The sequence below is a fragment of the Tauraco erythrolophus genome, chromosome 2 (genome assembly GCF_009769465.1).
Source record: "Tauraco erythrolophus isolate bTauEry1 chromosome 2, bTauEry1.pri, whole genome shotgun sequence".
Classification (NCBI taxonomy): Eukaryota; Metazoa; Chordata; class Aves; order Musophagiformes; family Musophagidae; genus Tauraco; species Tauraco erythrolophus.
In genome coordinates, this window is record NC_141466.1 from 92573086 (window position 1) to 92600942 (window position 27857).

At 36.4% G+C, this 27857-nt stretch overlaps 1 protein-coding gene across 1 annotated transcript in view; it reads right to left on the reverse strand.

Annotated features, from left to right (window-relative positions):
- The window catches only part of SMYD3 (SET and MYND domain containing 3), a 439291-nt gene that overhangs the window by 349827 nt on the left and 61607 nt on the right, over window positions 1-27857 (reverse strand). The window contains exons 4-5 of the mRNA XM_086627978.1: window positions 26935-26992; window positions 22500-22636 (exon numbers count right to left, since the gene is read on the reverse strand). Of these exons, the coding sequence (XP_086484104.1) occupies window positions 22500-22636; window positions 26935-26992 (195 nt within the window). The remainder of the gene's footprint in view (window positions 1-22499; window positions 22637-26934; window positions 26993-27857) is intronic.

Sequence of the window (27857 nt, forward strand, 5' to 3'; positions counted from 1 at the left end):
CATGACGACGCATTTCAAAGGAAGAATACAAAAAAAAAATTTCCCCAAAAGAGTACCAATTTAAACATCAAAGTGAAATTATTCTTTTTCCTCCTTAGTTTATGTGTCTCTAGAAGCACCGTGAACAGAAACTGAACTTCTGCTGAATGGAGGCTTTAGAAGGATCAGGACTTTCATATAATTATTTAAAAAAAATAAGTAAAGAATTGTTGAAAAAGAGTAACATTCCTATTATTTCTCAAGAAGCTATTAAGTTAAAACTTTAGTTTCAGGGTGAGTAACATACAGCTTCTGAACCTCCATGTCCTTGTTATAAAGAAAAGTAACAACATTGTCAAACGCAAATACAGACAGTAGTGTGGAAGGTCTTCCAAGCATGATGAAAACTATCAACTGTAATAAGATACAGCGCTGTGGCAATCTGTCAGCTGGGGGAGGAAACGTTCCCTGTCATATTAGCTTTTACCACAGATAAGGTTTTCTACATACTGCCTTGCTTAAGTAATTCCTTCTATTACAAAAGTCTTTTTGCTTTCTTCAACTTTTTATTTACAGGAAACTAAAGAAATGAAAACTTTGAAATAAATGAAAATATAGAATCATAGAATGGTTAAGGTTGGAAGGGACCTTAAAGATCATCTAGTTCCGATCCCCTGCCATAGACAGGGACACCTTCCACTACACCAGGTTGCTCAAAGCCTCATCCAACTCGGCCTTGAACACTTCCAGGGATGGGGCAGCCACAACTTCTCTGGGCAACCTGTTCCAGTGCTTCATCACCCTCAGAGGGAAGAATTTCTTCTTTAGATCCAATCATAAATCTACCCTCTTTCAGTACACCAGGTAAGGTCTCATGAGAGCAGAGTAGAGGGGCAGAATCACTTCTCTTGATCTACTGGCCATGCCTCTTTGGATGCAGCCCAGGATACAGTTGGCTTTCTGGGCTGCAAGCGCACATTGCTGTCTCATGTTGAGCTTCTCATCAGCCAACACCCTCAAGTCCTTCTCCTCAGGCTGCTCTCAATCCATATATCAGCTTTTGACTCTCTCTCACCACAGAAATAGAATAATACAGATTTTAGTCCTCACTCTGTAAAAATCCATGTAAAATTGTCACTTTAAGCCCAAGCAATTCCTGTTACAGTAAGATTATGTGGTTTTGGTAAATTGAGGATGTGATTTACTGGGTAATGACATGCTGCAATACATATTGACTGTATTGAAATAAAAAGTTTGGTTCTACCCACTTTACCCAACAATACAGGTCATTCCAAAGAGCTGACTGCTTCCCCTAGTCTTTAGACAGAGTTTGCAGACGATGATCACTTTATTCATTTTTCCAAGCACTGACAAAAGTATCAAATAGCACAGGGTCAAGAATCTATACCTGTGAATGAGACATAAAAAAGCATATTTGAACTGTGAATATTCACTTACTTTAAATCAATGCTGAGATACCTGTCAAATTCTACAAGGCTCTGAGTTGGTGCGTGATTTTTTTTTTTTTTCTTCATTTGGATGACCAAAAAAAAAAAATCAAAAATTAGTTTAATATCGATATTACCTTTCTCCATTAAGCACATAAACTCGTAAAAAAACCCATATCATTAGTTTAACAAGAATCTACTTTCCGCAAGATCAGTCAAGACTCATTTGATGAGATTTCATTTTTATCCACATCTTGTCTTTATTACGAGTATTTTCTATTTGACAGTGACATTATAGCCAGAAAAAAAAAAAAAAAAACCCACAAGAAAATGCACGCTGCGCTTTTAAAATACTGTTTGAACACCATCTTTTGTCCAGTTTTCAAAAAATTCACCTCTCAAAGACCTCGCCACCAGCATTAATATTCCTGACACTGTTTTGTCCTGTTAGATCCAAGTTGTCAGGTTATGGAGATAAAAGAGAGTGGGGCATTAAAACAAAGCAAATACAGAAAATGTGGTTAGTCAGTATTTTAAGATCACATACACAAAAAATATTTTAAAAAAAATCACTGTTTTATGTAATAATGCCTTGTTTGTACGTATAACAATAACTGCTAATATTTTAGCCAACAGCTCCGTATTCTCATCCAGAGACCAGTTTACTACATCAAGTGTGTATATGATTCCTGTGAAACAACAAAAGTAAAGTAATTTCATTGTTCACTTTCCCCACACAAAAGATCATTTCCACCTAGTGACCATAAAATTTCATGTTATTAATCAGCTTCCCCCTTCCTAGCAAACCTTTCACTTTGTTTCTGGGAAAAAAAGTGTACACAACTGCAGTTCCTAATGCAAATTAGGGCAGCTATCTACTGAAATCAGCAAAGCTCTCTGAATTTTAAATCAGTTAAAAATTTTTCATATGGTGTGGAGAGAGTACAAAAATGATCAGTGCACACATATATATAGGTAAAAGATTTACAGTGTTTGCTATAATTTCATCCCTTCATTAAATATCCATTCTGTATCATAATGCGACTTATTTAAAAGATTTTTAAAGCAAACTCTGTCAGGGAGTTTTAATTCTTATTCCTATGAACGTGAGTTCCAGTACAAAAAGATATATCAGAATGCTCACCTTAAGTTAATTTTCCCACCTTAAGTTAATTTCCAGTGCCAGAGGTTAACCATTGGAGTGCTGTTCACCTTTTTGCAGCACAATAATAAAATACACCTACAAGAATCTTATACAGAAATGGTCTTTTAAAATGAAAAGATTTGACACTGATATTCAGAATAAGGAGAACTATCAGCTACTTCACTTTCTGGCATTTTTGTAACGAGACTCAGTAGGTCTCAATTCTGATTTCAAATCGAGATAAAAAATAAATATTGTGCAATATTTAACTTTCTGCACCACGAGACACTGACAGAAGAGGTGTAAGAATGGAGAAAGAAGCAAGCAGCCCCAATTAGGTATATCAATACAGCCAAAAGATGATGTTAAGGTTGTGTCTTGCAAGCAAAGCAGGGTTTGGATCAGCAATCGGTTAAACAAAGTAACTATTTCAAGTCAGATCACATTGTTTTGCCCACTAATATGGAGAAAAATCATTCTTCCTTTCTTTTAAAGAGGGTTTGAAAAGACACAAGGAATTCCAGAGGTAGGCAGACAGATCGTCAGGTTTCTATTTTGATAGCACAGGATTAACAAATCATTTAAGACTGGCTATTCCAGCTCAAACCAAAGGTCAATGTGCAGAACAGTATCACATTTCTGACTGTCCCACACCAGATTCTTTATGAAAAGGTGTAGAAACAGCACATATAGAGACATCTTTCCACTGATATAGCCATCCAAGCACCCACCAACCTCTGCCTTAGGAATTTCTTGAGCCAAAGGTCGTATTCATCTTAAAAGAGACTGACTTATTTTTCAAATCAGCAGATCAGCAGTCACACCAGTTTAAATCATAACAAATCTCATGTTATCTTCTTCCCTCAGGCCTTACCTTTCCATCTCCCATCTTCTTACACGAAGCTAAGAGTATAACTGCAACACGGCATTAGAAATGCAGGATGAAACGGCTCCCACAGCTCCATCCAACTTACAGAAGACTGATGAAGTAGAGATATCAGACCAGCCAGATGGTACTTCTGATGAGGGAAAATACTCCAAAGTCTAAGGTAACAGCTGTTAGGGCAGACCTGTCAGCCTGTAACTACTTATCTGTAGCTACCCAGCCTCTGGGATCCCATGTATATGGACCAAAAAGAAATAGATGAAAAATCACCAAATGAAAACCATTACTCATCCTCTTGTACTCCCTCTTTTTCCCTTTTTCTGTCTCTCTTTTCTAAACAAGGAAAGCAAGGATCAAGGTTCAGACACACAAATGAGTTGACATATTTCAGCATAGCTCAACCACAGCAGCTGCACATAATTCCTACCCACCCCAAAGGTCAGGTGAAACACAGCTGCTCAATGCTTTTCAGGGGGTGCTTGCAGTAGCTGCAGAGCATGGCCACCACCTGGCCCACTTTCAGAAACTTGCTTGGGTGCCTGCATCCTTACCCTGAACTCACAGCTGGACAGCAGGGCTATCCTTCACTCAACAGGAGCTGCTCGGCAGCCTGAGAAACCTTCAAACCAACCCACATCTCCACCAGCGCATGCCTGAAGCCCAACAAGGCTTTTAGCCTGTCTCCTAAAGTGGCCAGCAGCAGGAGTCAAGGGTAGAATACATGAACAAGACAAGCACTACTTTGGGTGAAAAATTGTTTATATGCTCTCCAAGGCTTTGCTGATTTGCTTCTCTAGGACACTGCAAGCCAGACGTGGCATCTTTATATTATGAATGGTTAAAACTATGGAAGAAAAAAACAACATAAATTATCACAGTTCTAATAATTCCACTGTGGTAGGGAAACAGAAACAAGAGATGCCGTTTTGATTAAATTTATCCTGTACCATGCAATCCAAAATATTTGTAAGTAAAAATAATTAAAAATATTCCATAGCTTTTCAGAATCTCATAAGTCTCAGTCTGTTTGGTATAGTAATCAAGTCAAGGAAGATCTCCACATTCAAAACGCTGAACTGTCTAAGGGCAAAATGTTACTTTTTTTTTTTAAAAGACTGTGTTAAAACCATTGCAATAAGATCCAAAGCTCATTTACTGTGAAATGCTAGCTAAAATGTAACTGTGACTGGAACTCAGGCCCTTTTCTCATTGATCTGGTATCTCTCTACCCACAGCTAATTGGAGAACAGGAAAAGGCCACCTGCCCCTTAGTTCTGCCTTTCTTTCTCCTTTACCCCAAGTGTGTCAAATGGTTTCTTGGTTTTCTACTCTCATCTTAAGAACAGTTAGCATTTTCCTAATTGAAATAGGAAAAAAAAGGGTTGAGGTGAAACATACAAGAGTTTACTTTTTCAAGTTCAAGGTTTGGAAACACCACACTTTTAAATGATAACAGTATTAAAAAATAAATTTTTTTAAAAAGTAAATCATTGCATGAACATGATTAGATCAGAATATACTGACCTAGTTCAGCTTAATTTATATGATGCTAACATGGCATTAGAGACACCAGAGTTCAATGTGAACTAGTCTTACCCCTTTCAAATTGCTTAGTAACAGCACAAGAACAAATAGAGTCTCCCTTAACAAAGCGGTTTCTGAAGGCAGCATTTAAACACCAGTCGTGTTATTTGAAACAATCCAAACTGGCATGCAAGAAGTTGAAAACTAATCTATCAAAACAGATTGTGCATAATGAAAAAAGAAGTTGTTATCAACAACATCCCTTTAAAGACAGCCAGAAAGTCCACCAGCTTTTAAGTCATGCACAGTAATCTACTGCATTCAGATTTCCAAGGGCAATCCTAACCCTATAATTACCCAGTAGTCACAACTAGTTTTCCTGACAGAGCTGAGCCTATACAGAAATACCAATTATAATAATTTTGTACTCTTCACTGTGTTTTCTAATGCTAAAACAAGCATATTTCCGAGAAACACTGAATGCCAAAAGGGACAGAAACATGAACAATTCAATTCTCAATCATGTCACACATGATCAACATTTCCAGTTTTCTAGCTCAGCTTCCACTGAAAGTCAATGACACATTTTAAATGATAAAAGAGAAGAGACCCATTAAGTCTTATGTCACTTCTGTGATGACATACTTTTTAAAGAGCAGAAATAACTACACTGCAGCCATAAAATTCATGAGAGATTTTGCTGAAAACTTCTACATCATGTCCTGCCTGAGCTTAGCTGCTAACACTGCCTTCACAAAAGCAATCAGTTGATACCAAAACATGGTAAAGATAAATTGATCATTTTTTATATCTCGTTTTATCTCAGTGTACTGGTTTCTCGACACACACAGCATAGAATTTACCCAAAGAGTAAAAAGCAGTTACAAACAATGCTGATATTTATACGAGAGATTTTTCTGGCAATCCAGTAACAGTGCAAGAAAAGACAATAAATGCTATAGTGAAATGTCTCTATTTTAGTTTGAACCATATAAAAAGTCTACTTTTTTTAACCTCACTCAAATAACCTTTGGATTGCCTCTTCTGCTCTTTTCAATCCTTTCTAGCCCCTAGGAGATACTCCTGCCTATAGATCTGTTCTGCTTGCAACAATGCTTTCCTGCAGCCAGCAATTCCCACAGGATGTGTTTCTGTTAAGTGCAGTATTACCAGGCTGCATTCAGACAGATCCAAGAGAAAGTCATTTAGGTCCAAGGAGAGAGCCAGATCTTTTCAGTAAGAGCAGCAATACTAAAGCTGTTCATGAAGTTTTAAGTATTGCAATGGCCCTCTTCCTGTTCTGTGAAGATGGTGTGTTTCAGCTGAAGCACACATTCATTTAATTTCCTTGGAATTCATCTGTAACAAACCCACCACTCAAAGAATATCAGTATCATCATCCTAACCTTGACTCTATATGCGTATAACATAACCGCTGGAAAATCATAAAAATTACTGTAAAAAGCTTAATTATTTATTTCAGGGCTATTGACCGACAAAAATTTCAACTCTCCATTTGCCAGGAAATAAGCAAAAACCAAATACTTTTTGTATTTAATTCCAACAATCTTTTCAGCTTAGGCAGTGCCAGATCCTTATATTCAAACAAGTTCCAGAAATCCCCCAAAGCACTCATTTACTAAGAGAATTTCATTTGAAGTATTTTGGTGTGATCCAAAAGCTATTCAGCTTAGACAGGTAGGCTGTTGGTAACAACTGTCGAAGCTTAAAATATGAGATATCAGGCAAGGAATTTGTCTCACATTAGAAGTCATAAAAGGTAATTGCTTCTTCTAACTTACCAGCTGCTAGAAATATATCTGAAATAATTTTTCATTCAGTAAAGTCCATTACCACAAATAACTGGATAACCAAATTATGTTACAGGGTGTCTTGTATACTACATGATAGTTATACATGGTGAACCCTAACTCGACTTTTTTTTTTAATATATTTTTTGGTGAACCCTAGCTCAACTTTTTTTTTAAAATGTTTTTTCAATTATTCAGTCACATGAACCACAAAGCACTCAAAAAATGAACCGCGTAAGAGTTAATTTGGGCAATGTTTCAACCTCAGAGTGAAGCAGTAAATGCACACGTTTTCTTCTGCTGCTTTTCCTTTCTCAACAGCAGCTATCAACGATAGCTTCCTGGGCAACAAGACACAAAGACGTAACTGATTCGAGAGTGTCAGAGCAGCCTTTTGCATTTTCAAGCACGTCTTACTTTTCTACAAAAAAAAAAATATTTCCATAGCTAGCAAACACAGTGACATTCTGAAAGCGAAATCATAATTCACTTTCCAGTCTATCTTTATCTATTTTAATTACAGGTTGCCTCACAGTTTGGGAAAAAAAGAGCAGATGCATTTCTCACAGCCATACAGACGCATCAGAGAGCAAGAGTGTTTTTATGGGAGATACTTTTAAAAGTAGTTTTCATCCTAACTTCCGAAGTATACTATCACTTCCATAAGATACTGAGTATCTTAACTTACAAGGAACACATCAATAACAGTTTCAAAGTGATCTCAGAGTTTTCTGGCATAAGATCAAGCTTCATGGCAGACATAAAGGTCTTTTCTTAGGGATTCAAAGTTCATATGTACTCTTCTGTGTAACCCACATGTACAGAAGCCTTGTTTGACCTATAAGATTCCAGTTTTATTTTACCTAGAAAATGAATCCTACATCATTTTAATGCTAAAAGTAAAAACCTCAAGCAATCCTGATTTCACTTACTTTTCTTTCTTGTAACAACACTTCCCAGTTACACATATGAAATGGTGATTATTGAAAGCTTTTTATAGCATAAGACTACAGTGTAAGATTAGCAACATTATAATAATAGCAGTGCTAATTAATTCATTCTAACCTATAGCAAAACAGTATGAACAACGCTGCCAGTGTTAACGATTATTCCATGGTGTACATCTCCTACTGAACATACTCGCATTGTGCTGAATGTAAGTCAAATCTTACATCTCCAAGAATGCCAAAGAGCCGAGATATATAATGGGGAGGTAGACTGACTTACCAAGACAAAATAACATGGAAGACGAGGCAAGTAGCTTCTGACAACAAATCAGAGTTGCAATATTTCAAGTTTAATTCCCCATTTGTTCCCAAGTGGCAATGAGTACATTCAGATCTTGTCCCCAATTCCATGCGATCAATAATGGGACTCTCAAGTTACTGGAGTCTCAACACATAGGGCTCAACATAAGGCCACATGGTGGAAACGGATACCCAAGTCAAACAGCATATACGTGCCTGGGCACAGGCTCATGCCTTGGCACATAGGAGCACACACACAGCTGGAAGCTGTGCCTTCCGACACGACAGCCCTCCAGTTGCAGAGCAGCCAGCAACTCCCTCCAGGACCCCACATAGGAAGCATCCATAACTATGTCTGTATCTAGCACAAGCAGTGTGAGAAGATGAATATTAAACTGTAAATGCAGGAAATCAATGAGCCACAGTTGTGAAGCATGGAGCAGATGGCAGAACAGCATGCCCTAACACATGAGACTTGAGGGTCCACCTCAGGGAGGCTGGATTCTGAACCCTATTTTAGGGGGTGGATGGGTTGGAGACCTCCTGAAGATGCACATAGTGCATTACTATTAGTAGCTGTCTCTGTTGCTTGCCTTTTGTCAAGAAAAGGCTATGCTCGATATTGAGGAGGAGGAAGCCTGTACAGGTATAATCCAGTCTGCCAAGGCCAATCTTCCTACAGTAATATTTTTGAATGCATGGGCAAAAGCAAAAGTTGCAGAAATCACCCCTACCTCTCAAAATTCAGAGAAACTCAACTGGAATTGCAAGCTAATCTGCAATCTTGGCCAGAGTGGTAGATAAACATCTCTATGCAAAACTATCTTTGATCTTTAAGAATCTTTCAAGCATTTTGGATATAAAAATATATTGGAATTCTTTCCATATAGATTTAGTTATAAAATCAGCGTTAATGGGAGAAGAGTAAAGTTGACTATTTAAACAAAGCTAGTTACAATTTTTAAAGAGACTAAATGAACTTCGTAAGATTCTATAACAATATCTTTTCCTGTATCTTTTTTTTTCTGACAACTCAGCTTTACTTGGAACAATAAATCAAACCTACTGTGCCTCATTATTCTAAATTCCACTGTTTATCATTACATTAATTTAATCAACATCATTTGCTTGCATGAGCTAGAACAGCCACCTGCCCTCCCTCCTGAACGTCCTCTAAACGCTCTGCGCAATTTTGATTCTAAAGAATGGCAAGAGCATTCCTATATTCAGGGCTTCTCATTTACTGAGAGATGAGTACTTTTTGTTAGTAGCAATGTAATGACAGGTAAAGGAGGATGGAGTAAATGTTAGTGGTCTAAAAGAGTTGTTCCTTTTTCTGCTGTAAAGAACTAAGACAATTAACATCTCCCCACTGCAACTGTGGGAGATGTACAACAAATACCCTTATGAAAAGAATAGGCTCCAGGAAAAATCTTGCCAAACTGCAACTACACACCTTATTTCATATTACTACACGAAAATAAATCATTAAATGAGATCCAAGGAGATTCTTAATCACTAGCAATACTAATTATTCAATTGTCTGATGATAATTCTGCATTCCCCACTTAATCTTAGGTGAACTAAATATCAATTGCCACAGAAAGACAGATTGTGACATATTCCTAACATCACACCTTGGAAAGCTGACTGCGAGAGCCGTAGAATTACACAGTTCAGAAGGCACAAGATAAATACAAATTACTGTTATTATATGCTTGGTTGATCCAACAAGCTTTGTGCAACAAGCTTCATCTTATTTCTACCTATGCACCATCTCCCCCCGCAATCCCAGCAATGCAAAAATGTAGTCCAGGGAAATCCTCCTCCAACTGCACATTAACAATAAGACTCCAATCAAAAGTGTATTAGCAAGACAGAGTGATTAAAAGCATACTGTGACATATATTCACAACTTCCTGTATCCCCTTATATATACAGATTAATACTAGTAAAATAACCAATACAAAATATGATGAACTACACAAATGAGTAGGAAACCCACCAACCCACTCTCCCCTCATCAGCTCCATTTCTCACACTTAGGCACATTCACTTAACTTTCTACAAATACCTGTATTCCCATCTCAAACAGAGATGCTCTGATGGCAAACAATGGTGATCAAGCGTTATCTCAAAGGTAAGTGGAAAACACCATGTTCTTCTCTAATAACTGGGCTTGGTTTTCTCTTTCTGTGCCTTCCTCACAAGACCCCACATTTCCCTCATTCCTCTCATCTTGAAATGGAGTAACAAGAAAATTGAATTCACGAATTTAATTTTTTGTGAACCTACAACATCTAGATAGTAGTAAAAAGAATTACTAGAAATCATACAACTGTGGACCTACTAAACTGAGTTGGCTGGTTTGTTTTTATCATGGGCAGCTTTGCCAGCATGATTTATATTCATTTTGCTGTTTGTGGTACAATTTTTTGATTAGCAGATAAAGACTTTCAAAGAAAAACACCCAGCAGCAACATGCTTGAAAAGCAGATGTGCACATGCTTACTTTTCTCCCAAACAGTTGCTTCATGGTCAAAAAATCCCTCACTGAAAACATACTATTCACAGCTCTGGACATTCCCAGCTCTTTCGATTCACCCTCCCAGCAGAGCTGTACCAACAGATCTCAGCTTCTTCCAGAATACACAAGCCTCCAGATACATCTCTATTTATTTGACAGAGTTTCTCTGTATTTACGTAACTTGTGTGGTTATGGAGATATCTTATCTCACACCTATGCACTATGATTCATTATCTACTGATACCAGCTTCAGCAGCAGGGGCCATTGAGACATCAGCATATCTACCTAAATTTAGCTGCTTCAAAGAAGATGCAAATATTGCAAATCAGAACCATTAATGTTGTCCAAGATTCTGCTGTTATAGAGTACTTTTTGTTTCCAGGTTCTTACATTTTCTAATTTTGTGCCATGACAAGATACCACAAGGACAGTTAAATAAATAAAAGAGAGGAAGCACATCCATTAATGTCTTCATTAAGTAAAGAAGTCTTTTAGAGAGCTGTGTAAAGTTTGAGTTAACCAGGAAAAAACACTTTTCAAAACTACAGTTAACACAATTTCCCCAAATTGCTTCTATTTTTTATACCTTGTGGTTCCTGCATGCTGAAGACGATGGTACAATTCTTGCTCTATTTCTCAACAGTCGCTGTGAATTCATCTCAAGTATAATCTTTCTACAGGTGGTTAAATACACTTATTCCTGTTTTAACTAACATGTACAAGGATATTAAGACAAGAAGCTGAATTCTTCTTTGTCATTGCTGCAACCAGTCAAGAGTTGCTCCTGTGGACTCAGCCTAGTTACATCGTCCAGGTAAGGGTACACATTTTGGTCCTGAGCATCATTGCTGACAAAGTGACAGAATGGGGGTAAACAGGTGAAGTACTGCAATAAGCTTTGTTTTCAGAATTGTGTTTTTTCAGTCAAATGAACTGGATTTTGCATCAAAAATTACTAGCTGATTGTCTATGTCTAAAAAGCTAGTTTTATGAAACTAGTTTCATTATGAGAAACACAACGATCTTTTATAATCAAGACAGCAAATGCTGTTGGACTTATATCTGTTATTGGTCCAAATCCACTACAAAAATTCCAACACTATCATTACATTCTAAAGACAAGCTGCTTCTTCAGTCAATATATAACTTTTTATAAAGCTAAAGACATACTTCACTTTTTAAGACCCAAGAAACTACAGTCAACACATGCAGCACTAATTATAAAATCTACGGAAGTGAAATCTCTCATTTAGAGAGATGCTTGTTTCAGATTCATGCCATTTAAAGTATCACCAGGATGACAGAAATTCTCTCAAGTTAAAAAGAATCAAACATAAAAACATAAAAAGTCGGAAGTTTAAAAGCAAAATAAGTGATTCTATGCTGTTACACGAGTTTCTCGCTATCAGCCATTTTATCAAATTTTACCTCATACTCTGTAAAGTATAAAAGCAAACATGACTCCTCAAAAGATCAGACAGCACAAATGTACACAGTGCAAGTTGCTGTCTTAAATACAGATTTTTTAATTTGAGTACAAGCTTATTCAGTGATGCTGAAACAACTACAGAATGAGAAAAATGTCAGCATTACTTGGTCTATATAATTTCTGCATAGCAGAGGAAATCCATGTTACAGACAGCAAGCAATTTGTGCACCTCCCTCCCTTCTTTACCATTTACTTTACAGGTAAAGTATTTTTCACTCACAACACTGAATGAATATTGACAAAGCAGTAGGCTGACACTTCACCATTTCTACCTATACTAGTAGCAACACATAAGCCTATTCTGTCTATTTGTATGATGAATGCAGACAACTCTGACTTCAATGATCTTCCAATGCATAAAAATATCCATCAATGAGTGGGTGTCCAGTCCAGTTTCCTCTGAAAGTTGAGTGAAACCTTGCCCTTGATGTTAATGAAAGAAGAAAGAAGATGAATTTTATACTTGTGAGTACAGGCAAAGCACAAGGTTCGTTGACAGATTGAAAAATATTCTTGTGGAATGGGAGATAGAAGGGAGCTTTAATCCTGCATTTTTTTTCTATTTTAAACTAGAAAAATACTCCCAAATTTCCAAAGCGATTATAAAAGCCTTAGTAACAGCCCACGATTACTTTATATTCAGAAGGGAGATATGTTCAAATCTATCATCTGCAGTATCAATGACATTAGGGACACATCTGAGCACACACATTTAAAATTTCAAAAAGCCCACACCAGCACGGGAAGTTTCAAAGGATCTGTAAGAAGGAATGCAATTAATTCACAGTTATAGGTATGAAAAATCTAGTCAATATTTACACAATCAAGAGGAAAGAAGCAGGTATGGAGAAAAAAAAAAAAAAAATCACTAATGCAAATCAGATGAGCTCCTAAAGGAAATATTCCTGGATCTGACTATTCCAGTCAATCAGCATCTAACTACCTGAAGACAGCATGGGAACTTCCAGGGCTGGTGTGTAGGGAGATGCAAGCAAGAAAGCTATGACAAATCATTATGCCTGTCAATTGCAGAGTTCTTGCACCTTGCTCCCCAGTATCTCCTGCCAGCTGCTATTATGGAATAGCTATACCCACTGCTGTGCCAAGAAACTGTCTAAATTAGACTTCATCAGCTTCAGGTTGCTATGGTACAAGCTAAGTGATCTCAAGCCAGCTCACAGCATATCAGCACTACAACTGCTTTGTGACTGCTGCTCACCCATACTGAAATACACAATAGTGGAACAACTAGACTACGATCCTGACCCAGTATGACTTGTTTCTTTCTCCACCTTATTTCCACAACAAACTTAGGAGTAGTTTTAATGAAACAGGACACACCACAAAAAAATTTAACGTCACAACTACCATGTTAATAAAGCAAAAATATATATACTCATATACTGGAGAATAGGGACAGAATACACTTTTAAGGACTAAATTTCATGTAGGTAGATATCATTTAATCGACACCCACTGAAATTCCTACATGTGACAGAAGTTGTCACATGACACTTAATACTGTTGATACTTAAACTGTAACAGCTATTGAGCTCTATAGGATACCTTAGAGAAAGTTACCTGCATTTTCAGAGAGGCTCTCAAGCAGCTGAGATAACAGTAAGTCAACAGTAACACCACGAATACATGGTTCCCCATTCTATCTTCAAAGAGCATGGCATTTTTCAACAGACTATCAATCTACTCCAACGTCATTCTGGAAGGAAAACAATGTTTAGTCTTTTCATCTATTAAACATGTTAAACAAGTCTCAGAGCTGATTAATAATCCTGCCACACAGAATTCTAGCTCTACTCACGGCCAAAACAAACAAGCAAAAATGCTTTAAGCAACCCCGCTGCAGGTCATGCTAAAGACAAGGATAGAACAGTTTGCTGCCAACAGCATTACAAGCAGTTATCGGGCTTATCCTCCTCAATTAGAGGCTTTTAAAATTGCTGATAGAGGATGTAAGTGGTTTTCATCTACTGCTCAGATCTTTACTAAATGTCTCCATGACCTTGTTTCATGCTGGCCCTTCCTAAACATAGAAGGTGCCTCACCCCACATTTTTTTGTGCGTGTACTCCAATTGCCACAATCACTAAAGCTTTTTATTGTTACTGTTTCCAGTTCACTTCCATAAGGGTGCCAAAAAAGAGACTGATGTATATCACACGTCAGAGACGATTAGCTTTTTAAGCACTGTGTTTTGTGGATATGCTCTGAGCAGCATTAGGCAAAATAGTGTTAATTAAGTTCCTGGACATCTGGATCCTTTTCAGTTCTGCACAGTACTATCACAGCTCTGAAACTAAACCAGAGGGAAGGAAGGAAGGATGGAAGGAAAAAAAAACCACACGAAGTAGTGAGAGTTGCAAAATAGCCTACACACTACCCTGCCATTTATTTCTCCAGACTCTTTTCTGTCATCTTATTACTTCCAACTTAGCATGACAGAAAAAGGTTCAACTAAACAAGAAGTATACACACTTTCCCCCTGCCCTGCCCCCAAAACCGCTCAAGGCAGTAACTTTTCTAGAAGCTTATGCTTTTCAATCAAGGCTGAATTAACTTCCTTAAAAATAGTCTTTTCTCTTCCCTATGCCCTGCCCTCCAAGAACAAAGTTTTCTTTCCTACCACATACAACTAAATTATTACAAATTCTATCCAACTCTTCTACCTCATTTTCTGCACCTGGTGTTTGTTACAGGCAGCTTGTAAAACAGATAGTGCATTCAATAACTAAATAAGGAGACCCAAATTATACCACAAGCTCAGTTTGAGGTATTGTAGTCTTATGGTCTTACTTTCACTGCATCAAGCTTTGTTAGCAAAAGCTTGTATTTCAACTGTAATCACATTGCTCTAATTTAAAATCAGATAGGATGGTTAAAGCCTTGTTTCATGGTCAGGTAAAATATCCCATTGCTCTTGAAAGTAAATTGTGACTAAAAATTAAGATAATTGCTATAGAAAATTATCTCACCTAATTATAATTCAATGGGGAAATAATAGGAAATAACTAAACCTGAAAAATCACATTAGACAAAAATAACTTCCTGTAAAGACACAACATTCATTTGGTGAAGTAGAGTCTTCCCAGACTGTTTATCACCCTCATTCTAGAGTACTGCTGCAACATTTCTTCCCATTTTATTAAAATTTGTACTATTTTTTCTTTAATTTCTATTTACATAATTGTTTCCAAAGCTGATGCATAGTGATTGCCACATCCTCTGCAGTCCTGACTTTAAGAAAGAGCACTTAGTTAACCAAATGCAGTGAGAATCTTAGCAGTAGTATAAAACTATTTCTGCAAAATTAAAAAGATACAACCTAAGATGTAGGCTCTTAATCACAACTGTTCTTATTCTAATTGTCTTTACACTTAATCATGGCTACATTGTGGAAACAAGCAGCAGAGTGTAACTGCTATACTGTGCAGCAGGAGAGATGGGATTTAGTTCTGATTGCCCTACAGACCTTTTATGGAAAGACAGCTATATGACTGTTGTCTATTAGCCTTAATTTTCTGCTAGACAAGAAAAATACAAAGAATCATTGCTAAATCTTCAAATCCTTCTTGGGCCTTATAGGAAGCACTATGCAAGGGAAAAGCATTATTGTCAATTAATAAACATGCTGAAGCCATAGGCAGAGACAAGTGAAAAACAAGGCCAACTTCAGATTTTCTACTTACTCCTAACTCTTTCAAGAGTAACAGAATTGATGGGAGAACGAGGGATACCAAGCAGACAACCCTGTGATCCCAGACCAAGTAAATGAATAATTAAATAGCCCCAAGACCTTCCTTACCATTCCTCGCTACAAAACAACCTCCTGACTTTTTTCCCCTCTCTGTATTTATGAAATATCACCCTTCTTCAAAAGACTTAAGATGCAGAATGAAAATTATGCCAGAAATTAGTCTGCATCATGAACTTTTTCTAGTGCTGTACTCAACTCGAGGGGTCAAACAGCTCTGCCTGTTAGCTGACACTGGCTCATTCAGGCTTCTGCAAGGTCGTCTAACAAACCAAAGGGAGTCGTTTTGGCAGGAAGCACACTCGGGCACCCGATTCTTTATAATATCTCAGTTACTGGATCATCACCAGAAAAAGTGAGTTTAAAATGCTGAAGTCAAAGTATGTAAACAATAAATTCCAGCATTCAAATAAGTCTTGTCTGTTTGCTATGCCGTACAAACCAGTGCTTAGTTTTCTCCTGATACACTTAGCTTTTCCCATTTCCTTTGTTTTTATGTATTACAAAAGCAGAGGCTGACCTTCACTTATACCTCTCTTGCTAGATAAGACTGCTGCTTAGAATGAACAATAAGTGTTAGGAAAGTGATCACTCATTTACTCTGAAAACAAGTATGAAGGTCTACCAGAATTAGTTTTGTTATGCTCCTGTGGAATATACTGGAAAGAGTAGAGAAAAATTCTTCTGAAATTATTTAGGCACCAACTGAGCACAATATTTCTGATGATCATAAGTCAGTTCTTAATAGCTGTAAGTGTGAAGCTTTTAATGGCTTGAAACTACACACAGAGAGAACAGGAGAGAAGACACACCATGTCCATATTCACCACCACTTTATCAACAGAAATACTAAATCAACAGCACTTTAAATTAAAAAAAAAATATATCAAAAATCTCATTTAATAGACTTAAAGAGGGCAATAGTCAGAGAAAAAGAGTTCTGCTCATCAAAAAAAAAAAGGGTTCCTGCTCATCAAACTATATGTTTGATGAGCAGGAACATACCCCTGCAACTCTAAAATAAAACATAACACAGTCAAGAAGATTGACATAAACACAATTGTATGTTTAGCACCCATGTTTAACCACTCTTGTTTCAGGCATAATCATTTCTGGAAACTACAAGACTTTGGAAATTGAAACAAAAATGAACCATGAAAATGAAAAGGTTTTTGCAAAATAGTTTCCCAGGCCATGACTAAAAATAAATTTGTCAGTACTGGCCTTGTCTTCAGTTTACCATAAACACACAAGTTTGCATAAGAAAGGATAGCAACATACATTATTTTTTAATTACAAAAAGAGCAGTGATGAATGAAAAAGTATGTCATGGCCTCCTAATGATAGGAAAACTGAAAAAGTACATCTAGTTAATTAGATGAGCAAACCTGGCTCAAAGTAATCTTCACCTGTATGTCTTTAACAATTCTTAACTCGCTCATAACTTTACTCTTAACTTTATCCTAATATTTCTTTTTACTTTCTTGATACAAATCACTTATTTCCCTGCTATCATGGACTAGTAAGTTAACTACTGAATCCTAAGTAAGAGTAACCTACAGAAAGCACTGCTAAAGAATATCTTGACCAGGCAGACATATCTTGTCTTCAAAGGTCTCAGAGAACATACTACCTAATGCCTATAATATCTATGGGAGCAATGTGAAGATCAAACATACTTTCTTCTAGTCATATAATTAAGACAATTTCCTTCAAGATGCACTTAAAAAGATACCCAAATACATTACCATAATTTAGTATTCAGAGGCCAAGTGACACTGCTCAACTCCCAGTTCTCTTCTACCTATACAGATACATATCAAAACCTCTTTAACAAGTTTTTTTTAAATTGGTACTAATACCCTTCATGTTGGAAAAAAACCTCTTTCAAAACATTGAGTGGAATCAAGTACTGAAAACTTATAAGAACAGTAAAATATATTTAAACTTTGATAAGAGGAACAAACAAAGGATTTTAAAGAGACCAGGGTACTTCATCTCTTGAGGGATGTACCTCTGCACTTTACAGTAGCCTCCTCACTTAAGTTAAAAATAAAATCAATTATATCACAGCCTAAACAGAAAACTGGTCTTTTGGTTAAAGCTGTCTGTGGGTACACAGAGACTAGCATACAGCATCGAACTTTTGTCTCTTCTTCACTTCAATTTTAACTTCACAAACCTCAAAAAAAATGAGGTAGAAAAAAAATAGTCTGACATATAAAAGATACACATGTGATTCCAATGTATATGGATACTGACTTTCTTTTTCATCTTATCCTAGATTTATAGCTCTATGCTTACTTAGATATGTTTTCACTGTCATTGATCTGTGTCAATTCTAAACTGACCTGAAAAGTAAATAGTAGGACAGCCCCTGAGAAGAGAGTGGTGGGCAGCACATCACCTGCATAAAGAGGCATATTCATCTCACACATATACAGGTGTGTGACCTCTCCAGTGAGCTGAATGAAAGCAGTACATCTACTTTCAAAGTAGAACCTGCTCATAAGAAAAAAGTGGCAAGATTGGAACTGCAGAAAAAATTAAAACTTTCAGAAAGCAAAAAATTATCTCTCTAATCCATATCACTCCACGTGCAGTTAAGATACTGTCCAGAAAGTGAAATTTTGCACAACAGAAATAGGGACATTGATATTTCAGGAGTAAAGTATCATCTCTGCTCTATGGGGTTCCCAAGAGTCTTCAATCCAGCATCCTTTTCCTAAAAGTTTGCTATCAACTGTTTCATCAAAACATCCTTTAGAAATCTTTTATTTTCCAATAAAACTCTATTTTAAGAGTACTAAACTGCTCTAGAAGTCTGCCATGTTACAGTTCATTAACTATCACTGAATTCTACCTTATTGCTATTTAATGACAGAGGTTGCATATAACTTACTATTTTTATAAACTCAAGAATCTGAAAGTAGGAGATTTTTTAAAAACGGCTACCATTTTTTCCAACATCAGAATCTCTTCATTTCCTTAATTGCAGAAAAAAAAAAGTTTTCAGACACTTTCAAAATGCTCCAAAAGTCAATTCTGACATGGTATGAGTAGTTGCAATTCTATTCAAGTCACCAAGTCTACATTTGGTCTAAAAAAAGAGACTTCTTAGGCCTGATTCCAGCCTTTTCCTTCCTGAGTCACAGTTTTACAGTTGATTCCTTCAATGCCTCAAGTAGTTTACATAGTTATGTCTGCTATTCTGAAAAGAACCATAAATAAATTAAAAAAATTTTTAATTCTTTATCTCGCATCCATTAAATGTCTCACAGAATTCCAGGCCACCTCCTCACACATGTAAGTAAAAGCTGAAGAATAAAAAGCAAGGACTGATTTTATCTCAAGGTTATGGAAACATCATTAAACCATAAAACCATGGTGTCAGAAATTTATCTTGACATTAGAAAATGTCTCAGTGGAGTTCAAGCCTTATCATGTAATTAACTGCAGATAATTCTGTTTAATACTGAGGATCAGAATTTAGAAACAGTCACAACCTTGATAAATGGCATGTTAAATAAACTGAAGCTTCCGAAGAGTGATCAGACAGCAAGAAAGAAAAAAAAAAAAAAAATACAACTCTAGCTCAAAGGACAGTTGATACAAAAGCAAATTGCCTAGCAAAGACAGGGCAACACTGTCAAAAAGGAAGGTACGTTACTCTTCTGAAACACCTCCTCATCCAGTAGTGCTGATATTTTCCACAGGTCTTATGCAAACTAAAAATACATTGGGGTGAATAAATACATTCTGTTCCCATGGAAAGAATGTATTTCCATTCTGTTCTTCTGGAAAGAAGTTGCAAAATTTTCTTTGATTTTCAACGAGAAGTTTCCACAAGTTTGCACTCAAGGGGATTCTCTGCCACTTGAGCGTCACAAGCAAGTGAATAAAAACTGTAATTAATTTTCACAAAGACAAGAGCAGTGGCCAGCAGAGGAGGAGGACTGTTTAAAAGAGCTTTTGAGAAGCTCTTTTGACCTGGATCAGGTTGGAGATTTTCCAAGAACTATCTGGAATTTAGTCATCTCACTGCAGGAATGTTTTTCTCTTTTGTCTGGCTTTCTGATTATTTTCCTTCTTGAGGATCCAGCATCAAATAGAATAAAAAAAATGACCTTTGACTGGATCTTTGTGGCATGCAATGAAAGAATTGATCCAAAAAAGCTCAATGTTAGAATAGCACCTACTGAACTTAAAAGGAATGTTGGAAGAGCTTGGCAAAACAAGATTACATCTTGAAGTCATGTCACTGTCGTATTTCTTTGTACAATGACCACACAGAGAAGTCATCACATCCAGTCTTTTTTAGAGTTACACTACAGAGAAGAGACCACGGAAGTCTTACCAGAGATTCACAGTTCCAAAGTCTCAAACTTTACCTGCTGGGAATAAGTATCCCTATTCAGCTTGTGGGGAAAAAAGAAAACAAAAGACCACACACCACAGTACATTCAGCTTATCTACCAAAAGCATTCTACGACAGTGGCAGAAAATGCATGCTGCTATCTCACTAGGGATGGGGGCATATTAAAATCATATTTTAATATAGTGCCATACTTCATAACACACTCATCCGACAACCATAATTGGGAAGGCTATAAATTACTATATGGAGTATTAGAGAGTGACAATAGAGCTTTCCAAAAAGCATAGTGCTTGACGGAACTCCAAATGAGATAATTTTACCTAAATGTAAAGCATATGGCTACATTTAGTCAACAGCTCCTTTCTCCCAACCAATGCACCTGTTCAGTCAGATTCTTCTCTCAATTCCTTTTATTATTAGTGATATTGTATCTGTATCCATGATATTTCTATGCCATTTACTCTCCATTTTCCTAGAGCAGACTATCACGCAGACTTAGTAATAAGAGCAAAAGAGGGAAATGACATCTACATTTAATGGTCTGAAAGCCTCTGAATTTCGGGGGAAAGTGGAAGCAACAATAACTGAAAACCTCCATACTTCGCAGTACATTGAATAGAGTAGGGACAAATTCACAGTCAATATAAGGAATACGTTGGGTTAAAAATATCTTTGTGATAGCAAAACTATAGTGGGACAAATATAATTAAAAGGAGCATTCCTAGTTATCCAGTTAACAGGATATGGATCTGGGAAGTCCTGACTTTCACTCTCCCCTTGATACCCACTTGCATCACCTTGGTAAAATACACAGGAGGGAAGAGGAGGTGCACATATGTGCAGATGCTTGTGCATGTGCGTACATAAATTTTAAAAGCTTCCTTATTTTCTTCAGCAGTGCTCCAATACATTCAGCAACCATCAGACTGCTCCTGTAAAGCCACCACAGCCAGCCTCCATCTTAAGCTTATTATTACATAGAAGGCAGCAATATTTGTAAACAATTTCTTACAAGCTGTGACTCAGTTCAAACCGGTTAGGCAGTGATCATCTTCTGATACTCAGCTTTACCTTCAGCTGTAAAAATTCTCTAAACCAGATAACACAGCATGCATATTTCATGTGAAATGCATCTGAAAAAGTTCAGGTCAAATCAGTATGGCAACACAAGACAGTAACACAGTTTGAGTGGAGAGTAGGTAGTGCAGAACGTTTTTATCTATGACTCTTTTTGACTGGGTATACTTCAGCCTGCACAGTTTTTCAGGGACAATTGCAACTTTACATCAGAGCAGATTAATCATCAGTTTAAAAAAATCCAGAAAAATACCACAGTTGATTATATTACTCCTATTCGTTCTGTCCATAGCAGAAAAGATTCCAGAATTGTGCAAACAGGTTAAAAAAGTGTAAAAATACATATATTGCATTTTTATTTAATTTCTTTACAAGAGGCTCTTCCTTTTATCTACATCAGAAGAAAAACATCTAAGAACTTCATTTACTTCATAAGAAAATACTTATTAAAACATGCAAGAATTAAGATAAATCTTTTATTAGAATTTATCAACCAATTAGAAATAAAAAATTAAATCAAGTTAAAGCTATGAGTGTTCTTCATATGAAGTACTTCTGCTAGCATTGGTCAAATGAAGCTTTCTGAATTGAAAGCAATTAAACACGTACAGCAAAAGCCAACAACATTTAGTTAGTAACATAACAAACATTTTACATATTGTGAAAATTAATTTCAAGTACTTTACATGCAGCCCTTTAGAATAGATGATCCACATCATTCCTGAGAAAGCGGTTTGTGGGATACAGTACTGTCATGAATACCCATTCACACAGACAACAAAATGACAAAGTGGAGTAGGAGTATATCTGCAAATATAAGACATTGCACTTTGCAGAAAAATTCTAGGCTGAAGAATGATGCTATATGCTTTCTATCACTCTGAAAAAATTACTTAAATTGATTGACTCAATTGTTTTTGAACTTGCTTGGTTTTTAACACAACCTTCTTTTTTTTCTTCCAAGAGCTTTAACATGATAATTTAAAAAGGGAAAAGAAAAAACATCCTCTGGCTGCTGCTTTAATTTTGAAGTGTTACAATTATATAAAAGCTATACTTCAGCTTAAATACTGACTGAATATAAAAAAATAATAGTTTGATTTCACTTTGTCATATATCACATTCTGGATTTATCTACTGAACTCCCACTCAAAAATAAATCAAGAACACAAGGAAAGGATAATTTATGAGTTGTCAAGCAATCACGTTTTAACACTTACTTTTGTGAAGATCTGAAAAAAGTCAATTGCAGGTGGCAAGTGAGACGCATCCTGGATCTCCATTTTCAAATACAGTTGCAACGTCTGCGCAAGGTGCCTGAGGCCATCTTTCATTTCTTCACTTAACTGCTCAATATCTTAAGGGGAAGGGAAAAAAAAGCATACCATGTCGTAAACAGGATCTTTCGCCAACATTTTGAAAACGTCCAATGGCAGCCATACAATCTAGACTTTTGCAGTTCCAGAATTAATCTTGACAGAGGGCAATTCTGACAGAGGTTGGACATTTGTCATTTTTTGTGACAGCTACCTATCAACACACAGAAGAATTTATCAGGTTGCTACTGCCAAATCATATGAATACAATGGTGAGTTAAAGATCAAAAGCCGATAGATAAAGCGGATGCGTATGCAGATGTAACACACTACATACAAAAATCAGGCATCTGGGTTTGTAACATTAAAAATGTGCTTGAAGGTTTACGCAGCAGTGCCTTCCTCCTTGCAGTAGTGTGTATTTTTATATTGCGTTCTCCATAGATGCGTCAGAAACACTTTATGCTCACAGATCAAAAAGGAAGATATTTTAGAGACAAAGGTAGTTTTGTACACAACAGCTGGTAAACAGAATGAATATGGAAGAATATTAAGCAAATATCACTTTGTTAAATACTAAAGCACCATTATTCATGCTTTACGGATAGGAATCCTGAAGCAGAAAGAAATATATTGCCTTGCTTTCTAATGAACTGATCACGCATGCATCAGGTCACTGACAACATGGAATTGAAACTCAGCTGCCCTAGTAAGTTCAGTGCCTGATTACCTGCTTCATATTTTCTTTTTCCTGCCAGTTAGCACAAAATTAAGACCTAAATGGAGAATGCGAAGGTGAATAAATTCAAGCACTATAACAAAGAGGATTATTATGCACTATGAATCAATTTCATCTCTGCATAATGGTGAATTGTTATTTTACTGTAAACGTCTATCCTTAATGGGAATAGAAATAGTGTTTTAGCAAGAAAGATTCTTCTCTGTACTTTGGATCTAAGCTTGATGGCTTCCTGGAAGGACAATTCAAGATCCATTCTCCTCTTCAAAGCTAACTCCTAGTCACTCACTTAAAAAGAGGATCCACTTAAAGCAGATGTCACTGGGTTTGGTTTAAGAGCTGTCTAGTGTGTCTGATACTTGAGCTTCTGTGCATCCCTCTGCTTGAAGGTACTGGCTATTTTGTAGGTTGTAAACTGTCTATCACAGAGTTTTCATTTCACACACACCACAAGTGAGCTGCTTTAATAATCTCCTACGAATTAATTCTGGCAGAGCACTAAACACTGGCATACTAAAATGGCTGGTACACATGGACAGCTATCAGCCACGAGTCTTCCAGTGGAACCATCTACAATTTGCTTCTGGGCTGGTATGTGTCTCCTCATGTGCAAACTCTTAGGTTCTATTTAGACTTTCTCTGAAGCCACTGAAGGCCACCCTGGTTAGCTCAATGAAGTCATACCAGTACACCATATTATGGCAAACATACCTCTCCTCATGCCACATACAGACTTCAAGAAGCATCTTTATTATCTATCGCATATTGCTTCCGTTTTGGTGTAAAGTAACACTTTCCAAGATCTGCTCCCATGCCAGTGGTCATTGCTGACAAAACGCCATCTACAAGCCATGCCTCAGGTGAATCTGCAGCATGCTGAGCAAGCAATGACTCCAGAGCAATCTTAAGGGTAGTCTGTCCCTACTAGGGTTAGGGAAGGAGAGACATCCTGTCCCAGAGCAATCAGATTCAGTTCCTCACAAAGTTCAAACTGGTTCGTACTACGAATGCTGAGATATGCCCCTCCATACCCGGCACAAAGTCTAATTAACCAAAGTATTTGCCTTTTCATAGCTACCCACAGTGCTACCCACGTGCATCTTAAACATGTAGGCATTTGAGGGAGAATTTGCAAGCCTGAATGAACGTACATGTTAGAAATCCAGACGTGTGCTCTTCACTATGTATGGAAATCTCTGATACCAAAAAGCATCATATTTATAAGGACTGTGTCTTCAAGAAAAGCAGCAAGCTTTCAGATGACTGCAAAACTCAAATTTAAGGTTTTTTTTTTAAATCATAAGCATACACTTGCATTTCTTATGTAATATTCCTTTGAAATTAAGGATGCTTTTTCCTTAAAATGTAATTTTTCAAGACATCATGTAATTCATCTTAAACTACCTGACATACATTGCAAAATGTATTATGACAAAGAGAGAAAGGCATGATTTGCCTCACTATTAGCAAATAAAACACCTCTAGAATGGAGGAGAGGAATTGTTTAAGTAGCACAGTATAAACGAATGCTGCAGTTTAGGACAGATGTGAACAAGAATACCAAGTCCAACTGTAAATTCAGGGAGAATTGACAGAGATGGGAGCAGAATGCAATTATCTATCTTGGAATCTGTCCAGGACATCAGAGCTAACAATCCCAGCGAAAAGTCCCACAGGATCTTTAACGGCAAATGATCAAGACCTGGTTATCACAGCATATCAAGCAGCCAAGGCCAAAAGCAAAGTGAAACGAAATTTGTGAATGTTTCCATTTTGTGTTTTTAAGAAACTTCTTGCAATTGTTTAAGAACTACAGTGTGGGAAGGAAAATGCTACAAAAGGCTTGTGGAAAGTTTTCTACATAAGACATGGAGATTTAGTTATGCAGCTCTGACGCTGATACCAGTGTAAAGCAGCAAAAAGTCTGCCCACAGTACAGCACACAAATGCTTTTCTGCATACTGAATCTTGGTAAGTAAAAGCAAAGCTGATTTCTGAATGATTGTAACAGATAGCAAGCCTGTAGAACCATGTAAGTAAGGAATTGTCTTATAATAAATGAGAACTAGCAAAAGTAAAAATGCACACAGACACCTGTCCTACTTAATCTGAGTTTCAGGTTGCACAATGAGCACGAAAGAATTATGGAGCTGGGAACAGAGCTTTATAAAGGGCTAGATGCCTCCATATGTGGGTGGGTGGGTTTTTTTTAATATATGTATTACCTATTTTATCAGATAATTATTTGATAAGTGTATAAAACTTTTATTTTCTTTTATTCAGTTTATATAAGTCACTCACTCTGAAAACCACTCAACTATATAAAGTAACATTGAAAAGTAATAGTGTAAAGGAGACTGAGACAGCATAGTAACAATAACAATTTTCAAATATTTTTGACTTCCAGGGAAAAAAAAAAAAAACACCACACCACATTAAAAAAGGTATCAATTAGAATTCTTTCTATCTGTCATATTTCTGATTAGTGTTGAAACACTATTTTCTATCACACAGATGCTTCCTAAGAAGTTTTTTGCTTCAGAAGCAAAACTCTTCTAATGTCCCATAAACATTTGTTACACAATTTGAGAATGTCCATGGCATAAAATTCTAATATTTTGAATTACTGAAATGCATTCCCTCTATCCTTTTGAATTTATTGTCCTATTAAGGTGTTTTGCCCTTGCAGTTTAGGAGAAGGCAGCAGAATGTCAGGATGTACATAAGTAACGCGGAATACTAGTTATCATATTTATTCACGTTTTTGTGGTTTTTATTTCTACCTAACTATATCAATAGATCAAGCTGGTTTATAGCCAAAGCTCTGAATAACACTAAAAAAATGTTGAGGTAATCAAAATATTCACACTACTCCAGAAAATCACTTTAAGTGAGATGCAGGAATGAATTACGTATTTATTTTTTTCCCCTTATAAGTCTTTAACCTTTAGCTATGGCAAAATGTGGAAAAAATGTTTTCTATTTCAACATTAGCTCTGCTAGGAGATTATAATGAGCATCCTTTACTAAACAAGCAGTTGAAACTTGTGAAACCACAAAAATAATATCTCTGCAATTTTATCTGTTTTTTCCTCTATGAAAAGTCATGTAGAAGAAAAACAAACATATCCCTCAAATTTCAGATTTCTTTCCTTTTTCTGGAAGTTATTTGGAAGCTTTATGCAATAGACGCATATATTATATGCTATATATTTATAGCACGCATATATTAAAAAAGTAAAACCTTTATGTAAAAATATATGTATTTTTGTGTATGTATATAAAAATATTGGCACTGTATGTAATAAGGCAGACATCAGGTAAATTAAAAACTGAATAGTCAAGATGTACACTGTAAAATGAGAAAAAGTATTGGAGCCAAAAAATCAGGTGGAAGTTTTGCTTGAACAAGACACACAAGTTTTTTCCTTTCATCTCCAAAAAAACCTGTTCTTCCCCACAGAGGTTTTAGCAGGTTTTGTCTGATTCTATTATTCAACAGAGCAGACCTTCAGAAACCAAGCTGCAAGAAAATTAGATGTCCATTCTGTAAAGCAGAACTTAGAAGCACTTCCTGCAATGTGGTTGGCAATTACTTACTTGACTGAAGATCGGAAAAAGAGTAGAGTCTCTCAGAAAGGCATACTGATTGTCTAAGCTGTAGAGAAAAACATATTAACACTTACATAGCACGCTTTATCTTCAAAACACTCTACAAGATTGATTGTTCAGTGTGATATGCCTGTAAGACAATTAGGTAAGGCTAACAGCATCAACATAAATCTGGTCATTCCATACTTTCTGTAAACTATCATAAAAACACTAAATTTTTGTTGGTGTTATGACACTTTCTTTTCTTCCTTTTTTTTTTTAACACTTCAGCAGCTTACCCTTAGTAATTTACTTGGGCCCTTCACACTATAATTGAAAGCAATTTATGAGGTAACAGTCTCAGATTTCATGTGACTATAATTAATGCGCAGTATAGCTAGGTACATATTTGCCCTTTAAAAACAATCATGCACACGCTCTTCCCAACAACATATAAATTAAGATATTAAATCATATTTTATCACCTTAGACCACAACAAATGCACACGTTTTTATCCAAGACAAATAGCATGATGGCAGAGTCAGCAAAAAAATGGGCAAATACTTTTTGATTTACAATCCCACACAGTCAAACTGCTTAACCTAACAGAAAATTTAGCCCACATAAATTAATCAAATCATGGGAATGTCAAACACCCATGACTTCCAAGAGAGTTTAGAAAAAGAAAAAAAATACAATTTAACTGAGATTAAGCAAACTCAAGATTGAAAGCACAGCATTATGCCCTCTAAAGGAAGGGCTAGCTAACAGTGTTTTTGTCCTTATCACTCATTCAAATAAGGCTGAATGAGGTTCCCAGTGAAGCTAATGGAAAAGCATCAATAACTCCAGCAGTATCAAAGTAAAAACAGTGTCCCTCTGTGCTTTCTTTCTAGGCAGAAATAAGTTTAGAATGGTGCCACATAGTCAT